The sequence below is a fragment of the Lipotes vexillifer genome, unplaced genomic scaffold (assembly GCF_000442215.2).
Source record: "Lipotes vexillifer unplaced genomic scaffold, Lipotes_vexillifer_v1.1 scaffold500, whole genome shotgun sequence".
NCBI classification, from domain to species: Eukaryota; Metazoa; Chordata; class Mammalia; order Artiodactyla; family Lipotidae; genus Lipotes; species Lipotes vexillifer.
The window spans coordinates 2,038,997-2,047,303 of NW_006778765.1; the positions used below are offsets into that span (position 1 = coordinate 2,038,997).

General features: G+C 56.1%; 1 protein-coding gene across 3 annotated transcripts in view; it reads left to right on the forward strand.

The window, feature by feature from the left end:
* ITIH3 (inter-alpha-trypsin inhibitor heavy chain 3) overlaps positions 1-8,307 on the forward strand; it is a 14,058-nt gene that overhangs the window by 832 nt on the left and 4,919 nt on the right. For all 3 annotated transcript variants that reach the window (XM_007451877.1, XM_007451878.1, XM_007451879.1), the window contains exons 2-13: positions 90-110; positions 1,093-1,259; positions 1,344-1,448; positions 1,714-1,876; positions 2,431-2,544; positions 3,575-3,700; positions 4,003-4,119; positions 4,341-4,509; positions 5,104-5,229; positions 5,508-5,689; positions 7,160-7,345; positions 7,510-7,649. In XM_007451877.1, the coding sequence (XP_007451939.1) occupies positions 90-110; positions 1,093-1,259; positions 1,344-1,448; positions 1,714-1,876; positions 2,431-2,544; positions 3,575-3,700; positions 4,003-4,119; positions 4,341-4,509; positions 5,104-5,229; positions 5,508-5,689; positions 7,160-7,345; positions 7,510-7,649 (1,616 nt within the window). The remainder of the gene's footprint in view (positions 1-89; positions 111-1,092; positions 1,260-1,343; positions 1,449-1,713; positions 1,877-2,430; positions 2,545-3,574; positions 3,701-4,002; positions 4,120-4,340; positions 4,510-5,103; positions 5,230-5,507; positions 5,690-7,159; positions 7,346-7,509; positions 7,650-8,307) is intronic.

Genomic DNA, 8,307 nt, shown 5'->3' on the forward strand with positions numbered 1-8,307 from the left:
CTGAACCTTGGCCTCAGCCCAGAGCCCATTGCCAAGCCACTGTAGCCTTGGACTTGGCCTGACCCCTGTGTTTGTCTTTGTTTTTGCAGAAACGGAGCCTCCCGGAAGGGGTGAGAACTTTCACCAGGGATGGGGCAAGGCAGGGCAGGACGGAGCTAGTTGCCCAACAGCGGAAGGAGTGGGCCACAATGGCAGGTCCCTCCAGCTGGCAAAGAGCCTATGGCCCCCTGCCCTCGCAGACCCCCGCCGTGACTCCAGAGCCCTGGGAAAGAGCACCCCAGAACCATGGCCGTCGGACCCGCTGATAGAGCAGAGGACCGCCCTTCCACGAGTCCATCTTCCCACAAACACTTACCGAGCACTTGTCAGGCACCATGCACAGGGCAGGAGACACACAGTGAATGGCCCCGTCACGCCTTCATAAGCATCTTTATATCCATGTTTAACCCAGACGTCTCCGTAGAGCGTCCCTTGGTCCATCACCCCGTTGGAAAGAGGGTTTTTGGGGGCACGAAGGCCCTCCCCATGCACTGCCCTCAGATAGGAAACAAGGGCCTATTTGGGAGACAGAAGCAGGCAATTACCAAAGGACACAGGGGGCAGGCTGGGGGGTGTGTGGACACGCTCTTTCCAAGCTGAGGTGTGGAAGATGAGCAGGAAGAGCTAGGCCCTGGCATGGCTGGAGCACGGGATGAGCAGAGGAGGCAGTATCTGCCTGGAGGCCCCCAGAGCCAGGGGGAAGACTGTCCTGAGGGCGGTGGTGAGAACGGGAGCGCTTCAAGTGGCAGAAGGACAGGGTCAGATTTGGGTTTTTATACCATCTCACTGGCTACAGCTGCATGTAAACAGATGATAGAGCTAAGGATGCAGAGTGACCATCAGAAGAGTGGTGGCCAATTAAAGGTGGCAACCAAGGATGCTGCCCAGGCTTCTGACATGGGTGACTGGGAGACTGGAGGGGCCACTTACCAGGCAGGAGCTTTGGAGCCCACAAAGGGGAGCTTGAAGGGGAGAGGCCAGGAGGAAGGCCTGGTTTCCGGGTGCCTCAGGCTGGCTGGTCACCATCTGCTGAACACTGTCCCTCTCCCGCAGGTAGTCGATGGCATCGAAGTCTACAGCACCAAGGTCCACTGCAAGGTGACCTCCCGCTTCGCTCACAGTGTCGTCACCACCAGGGCCGTCAACCACGCAGACACTGCCAAGGAGGTTTCTTTCGATGTGGAGCTGCCCAAGACAGCCTTCATCACCAACTTCACCTTGTGGGTGTCACACGACTGCTGGCTCTGGGCTGGGAGAGGAATCTGGCTCAGCATGAGTCCCGCAGCAGCTCTCTATCCCTGCAGGACCATTGATGGTGTTACCTACCCTGGGAACGTCAAAGAGAAGGAAGTTGCCAAGAAGCAGTATGAAAAGGCCGTGTCCCAGGGCAAGACAGCTGGCTTGGTCAAGTAAGTGTGGACCCCCAGGCCTTGGGGAGAACTTCAGGGCTGTAAGGGCCCTCAGAGACACAAACAACAGAACAGCAGCTATTATCATCATTATATGGCAAAATGCGCCGTAATTCTTACAACGTTATCTCATTTGAATTTGAGGCAACCGAGGCTCAAGAGTGGGTAGGGGTCTCCCCCAAGGGTAAGGGACTTGAACCCAAAGCCCAGGAAGGATGGGCTGGTGCTGTCTTTGGGGCAGTCATTGTCTTGCACCCCCGTTCAGGGCCTCTGGGAGGAAGCTGGAGAAATTCACCATCTCAGTCAATGTGGCTGCAGGCAGCAAGGTCACCTTTGAGCTAACCTACGAGGAGCTGCTGAAGAGGCACAAGGGCAAGTACGAGATGTACCTCAAGGTCCAGCCCAAGCAACTGGTCAAGCACTTTGAGGTAATCAGCTGCTCTCCTGCAGCCCCTGCGGAAACTGCCGGGGGCAGGGTGCTGAGAAGGGTCCCTGGGCAGACCCCACAGCAGGGTCAAGAACACAGCAACCCAGCCCCCACCACTTGGTGGAGGAGGCATGGGGGGAATTACAGTGGCGCTGGCTACAGCACCTGGGCCAAGGGGAGGAGGCTGGGCGGCACCTGGCAGATCCAGGTTGGGTGCTGGGCCCTTGGGGGCAACATCACAAAGTGTCTCTGTAATGCTAGTAACTGCTTACATGGGCATTTTACCTACATCAGAGTGGAAAGCCAAAGGAAATGCTTTAGTGGCAGAATCTGGGGCACCATATGGCAGGTAGTAGAAGAGTTCTGGGGTCAGAGCACCCACTTAAAAGCCCTTGCGGCCATTTACTTGGTGGGAGACAGCAGGCTTGGCTGTCACAGAGTTGTCCTAGAGGCTGCTCTTTGTACATCACTGACCCGTCTCCTTGCCCTTGTTGTCCTGGAGGCTGGGCTCTGCACTGTCACTGAGTGACATCTCCTTACCTTTCGCCATTTCAGATCACAGCAGACATCTTCGAGCCCCAGGGCATCAGTACGCTGGATGCTGAAGCCTCATTCATCACCAATGACCTCTTGAGCAGCGCCCTCACCAAGTCCTTCTCAGGGAAAAAGGTGGTGTAGATGCCCCTCGGGCCTGGGTGGGCAGGTGCAGGAACACTGACCCTAAGGGCGAGTCTGAACCTGGGGATTTGGCTGATGCAAGGGAGAGAGACAGAGACAGAGAGAGAGAGAGAGAGAGTGTGCATGTGTGTGGGTGTGTGTTGGGGGTGGGGGAATAAGTCTGCAACATCCCCTTTCTCTTAGGCCCCCTGGGTCAGGAGTGAGGATGTTGGAGGCAGGGGGCTGCTTGCTGATGATGACCTGCCGGAGGAACTAGGGTCTCAACTGCACTGGGGGACAGGGAAGCCATTTATATAGCCTGGTCCCATTCTACTTTGGGAAGCAGGCAGGGCAGGTTACTGGTCCCTGTTTTACAGATAAGGAGACCGAGGCCAGAGGGAGTTTTTTAGATCTGATTCCACATGAGGGATGAAAGAAAAAAGGGAACTTTATTCTTGGTACTGGTGGTTGGCTCTGGTCCCCAAGGTCCCCAGCAATTCCAGGGGCCTTGCTGATCATGGGCAGTGGATGAATAAATGTTTATATGGACAGCAAACCTCAGTCAGGACTCCCAGGGTGAGGCCCAAGGAGCATACGCTCAGAGGGCTGCTGGCCTCTGCAGGCAGTGCCCTCACCCAGGGCCCCCTCCCCATTCCCTACTCTGCTCCCTTCCTCCTCCTCTTGGCAACAACACACACAATACCACCCAACATGAAATTCCTTTTCATGGTGCAGAATTCCCCTCCCAAAGTGGCTTCTTAGTGCAGGCAGAGCTAGGGGACTTGTGGGCCCAGTGAGCAGGAAGAGTGAAAGGCTGGCTCAGAGAAGGCCCCTGGCCTCCAAGGAGCTCCCGATCTCCGAAGGGGAGAGAGGTGCTCAGAAAGGCTGAGCACCCCAGAGGGTGGCAGGACTGCCCAGGCACCTACCTACCGGCTCCTCACCACGAGGACTGCACCGTGCTCCCCAGGGCAGCCCCGGGCTGAGGTCTGCAGAGGGCAGGCCCTGGCCAAGCTGAGCAAGGCTGGCCATCACCCTCCCTCAGGGCCACGTGTCCTTCAAGCCCAGCTTGGATCAACAACGTTCATGCCCAACCTGTACGGACTCCCTCCTCAAAGGAGATTTTATCATCACCTATGACGTGAACAGAGAGTCTCCAGCCAACGTGCAGGTAGGTACCCGCCGACTGGCTCTGCCAGGCTGGTAGATTCCCCACCATGGTGGGGTGAGGGCTGATGCGGGGAGGGGCTGCAGCTTCATCTAGTGAGACACCCTTGATCCTCAGCCCAAGGATGAGTTTCCTGCAAGGTGTGGGGACGATAGGTAGTCCAGAGCCTTCGTGTGGCACCCCTGGAGGGGTGGAAAGGACATCTTTATTTTGGGCTGGTTAACGGCTGCGTTCTATTTGCAAGGGCAGCCAACGTGAGGTTGCTGAAGGGATACTGGCCTCCTCTCTCTCTCTCCCCTTTCCAGATCGTCAATGGCTACTTTGTGCACTTCTTTGCACCTCAAGGCCTTCCGGTGGTGCCCAAGAACGTGGTCTTCGTGATTGACGTCAGTGGCTCCATGCACGGTCGGAAAATGGAGCAGGTACTCTCCTTGGTGCAAGGGGGTGGGGGTGGGACGTGTGAGAGGGAGAGAGATTTTTAAAAAGTGGACGAAGCCAATATTTCCAGTGAAAGAGGGGAAAGGGGGACAGGATTCTAAAAAGGCACAAATCACCTGCCCCTTTTGTTGCAGATGGCATGGGCCTCACCGCCAGCCCAGGCTGGGAAGACATCTTCTTGTCTGCTTGTCTTTCTCCTTCCCAGACAAAGGATGCCCTCCTCAGAATTCTGGAGGATGTGAAAGAGGATGACTACCTGAATTTCATCCTGTTCAGTGGAGGTGTGACCACCTGGAAAGACACTTTAGTTCAAGCCACTCCTGAGAACATCCAGGAGGCCAGGAAATTTGTGATGAATATTCGTGACCAAGGAAGTAAGAACAGAGGGGAGGGAGCCACATCCTGCCACTCCTCTCTGCCTGAGCAGCCTGTTTCCCTCCTGCCTTGGGGCAGAGACTCTGCTGGTCCAGGCCCGGCAGACCCTGGCTGGGGGTAGAGGTGGGGGTGGGGAGTCCTCAGGCTAGATACTGGGGTGTCTTCTCTGTGGTCTAGGGAAAGCCATTCTTTCTGTTTCTAACCTGTGATCCTGGTGCCCCACTAGCCCCAGCAAGACACCCTTATCCATGGCAGTTTTGTATGAAAGATGACAAGTGACGTCTATACTGTTCCCCACTCCTCCCTGTGAGAGGGGCTGGGAGTCCATTTGACTGTTCTCCAAATCGCTCTTACAATCACCGTGTGCATCTATCCTTCCGGCGGCCCTGAGAGGCTGGTCTTTTTACTCATTTGAAAGACTAAGTCATTCATTCATCACTCACTGAGTCATTCAGTCGATATTTACTGAATACCACCACATATGGGCAGGCAGGGTCCCTGGGCACGTGAGCAGGGCCTGCTATCTCGACCTCCTCCACGCTGGCACCCTGAGGACACGCTCCCAAGGTGCCGTCTGTCTGTCTGTGTGCCAGTGACCAACATCAACGACGCGCTGCTGAGGGGCATCAGTATGCTGAACAAGGCCCGGGAGGAGTACAGAGTCCCGGAGAGGAGCACCTCCATTGTCATCATGTTGACCGACGGGGACGCCAATGTGGGTGAGGCAGCGGGTGTAACTCTGGCTGCCGCTCCTGGCTCTGTAGCTGGCATGCTGCAAGACCTTGGGCAGCTCTCTCCAGGGTCCCCCATGGTCTGTGAGCCCCTCAAGGGCAGGGCCCTGCCTCCCTGCCAGGCCTTCCCACGTCTGCCTCTACAAGGGCTGGTGGCCATGACTCCGCCAACTCTGCACGTGTAGGAGTCAGATCTGTCCAGACACAGCTTCTCCTGACAGCCGCCAGGGCTGTGGCTAGAGCGTGAACACCTCCTTCTCCTGCAGGTGAAAGCAGACCTGAAAAAATCCAAGAGAATGTGCGGAATGCCATTGGTGGCAAGTTCCCCTTATATAACCTGGGCTTTGGCAACAATCTGAATTATAACTTCCTGGAGCGTATGGCCCTGGAGAACCACGGGCTTGCCCGCCGCATTTATGAGGATTCCGATGCCAACGTGCAGTTGCAGGTATGTCTTGTCTTGCACACCTCTGGGAATAAGAAGCTCACTACTTCCTCAGGAACCTGTTCCACTGTGTGACAATTTCGGTTATTAGAAAGAACTTCCTCTTGGGTTGCAGTCTACCTCTGGTTATCTCTTACCCATCCATACTGGTTCTGATTTTGTCTGTGGGCTACACAGAACAGACCTGCTTCCTTTGTAGGATTGTCAGATCAAATACAAGACATCCAGTTAAATATGAATTTCTCATAAACAGCAAATAATTTTTTAGCAAGCATGCTCCAGATATTGCATAGGACACTGTATTAGTTTACTAGTGCTGCCTTAACAAATTACCATAAACTGGGTGGCTTCCACAACAGAAATTTATTGTCTCACAGTTCTGGAGGCTAGAAGTCCAAGATCAAGGCGTTGGCAGGGCTGGCTCCTTCTGAGAGCTGCGAGGGAAGGATCTGTTCCAGGCCTCTCTCCTCGGCCTGTAGATGGCCATTTTCTCCCTGTATCTTCACATCATCTTCTCTGTGTGCATGTCTGTCTCTGGGTCCAAATTTCCCCCTTTCATAGGGACACCAGTCGGATTGGCTTGGAGTCCATCCTGAACCCTTCATTTTAACTTGATTACCTCTGTAAAGGCCCTTTCCCCAAATAAGGTCATGCCCTGAGGTACTGGGAGTAAGGATTTTAACCTATGTATTTTGAGGGTACACAATTCATCCCATGACAGCTGTACTTATACTAAAAAGTCACTTGTCACTTACCTGATATTCAAGTTTAACTCATGTCCTGTATTTTCATTTGCTAAATCTGGTGCCCTCCCCCTCCTCCCTGGCACAGGTGATTGCTTCTCCACCTCTGCAGTGGACCCCCCGGCCTTCCTCCTGTCAGTCTCCGGGTCTCCATGCTCTCACCCCACATCGCCTTCTTTAGTCGGCTTCCACCCTTCCTTCTTACTTTTGTTCCAACAAACATTTCTTTTTTTTTCTTTTTTTTCTTTTTTGCGGTACGTGGGCCTCTCACCATTGTGGCTTCTCCCGTTGCGGAGCACAGGCTCCGGACGCACAAGCTCAGCGGCCATGGCTCACGGGCCCAGCCGCTCCGCGGCATGTGGGATCTTCCCGGACCGGGGCACGAACCCGTGTCCCCTGCATCGGCAGGCGGACTCTCAACCACCGCGCCACCAGGGAAGCCCTCCAACAAACATTTCTTGAGTCCTTTCTACGTGCCAAGAACTCTGTCCTTTCCTTTTCTATTCCTCCCAGTCTCTACCTGGGGGGAGCGGGGAACGTGGTGAGGAAGGGCTCCCTCAAACTGAAGGGCACAGTCAGGGCCACGTGGAAATAGAGATCAGGAGCCAGGACTGGCCCAGCCCGGGAGACTCAACAACCCGCGGAGGCGCCAGTGGGAGCCTGCCCACCCTGTCCTCTCTCTGCCCGCCCTGGTGGCCTGAGATGAGCAGGTCCCCTATCTGGACTCCAGGGCTTCTATGAGGAGGTGGCCAACCCGCTGCTGACAGATGTGGAGGTGGAGTACCCTGAGAATGCCATCCTGGACCTCACCCAGAACAGTTACCAGCACTTCTATGACGGCTCTGAGATTGTGGTGGCTGGGCGCCTGGCAGATGAGGACATGAACAGCTTTAAGGCGGATGTGAAGGGCCACGGGGTAAGCTGGGCCGGGGCTCGGCTGTGCGCTGGGGATGGGGGATCCGCACGGATAGGGCTCCAGCCTGCTGGCTGACGGCCCAGCAGTAGCAGCTCCTGAACAAGGCCCACCTGGCTCCTGGCTCCAGGCCTCCAGCCTCTCACCTCCCCCCACCCCTGCCCCAGGCCATCAACGACCTGACATTCACTGAGGAGCTGGACATGAAGGAGATGGAGAAGGCCCTGAAGGAGCGGGACTACATTTTTGGGAACTACATTGAGCGGCTCTGGGCCTACCTCACTATCGAGCAGCTGCTGGAGAAACGGTGACCCTGGCCCACCTCTCACACGGCCGGGCCCCGCACTCAGCCCCCGGCACTGCCCCAGCACCTACCTGTGAAGCCCCCTGTGCTGGCTATGCTCCGGGGGGAGCCCACGAGGAGGAAACTTACAGCCCAGGAAGTGTACCCCCAGGCCCACTCCAGCTGCCCTGCCCTCTTCTTGGCCGGGCGCCAGGGCCTGTTTTTCCTGGAGTAGAGCCGGGTCCATCATCTGGGGCTCAAGCAGCAGGCTGGAAGCACCTCGAGGGCAGGGGTGGGCCTTAGCATCCTGTTCCCGGCACCCAGCATGGGCCCACAGAGATGTTGATGCTGAACACAACCAAAGGCTGGGACCCCAGCCCTCAGCCACAGGGAGCAGAGCTCGGGCCCATGCGAGACAGCCGTGTCAGCCTTCCGTTAAGTGGGCTTGGCTAGGAAAGCCGCTGGTGCTCAGCATGTGAACACTATCATGACTGATTGTTGCAGTGGCCATCTTGAGCCCCTTGTATTTTTCAGGTGGGGAAACTGAGGTCCAGAGAGGAATCAGGGCGTGTCCGTCTGTCCCAGGGAGCTGGTGAACCAGTTTTTTCTGAGTGCTAGTGGGCTCTATCCTGGGGGACCCCACTGGGAGGGGTGGGGGGGAGGGTCCTGGGCTGACCCTCCC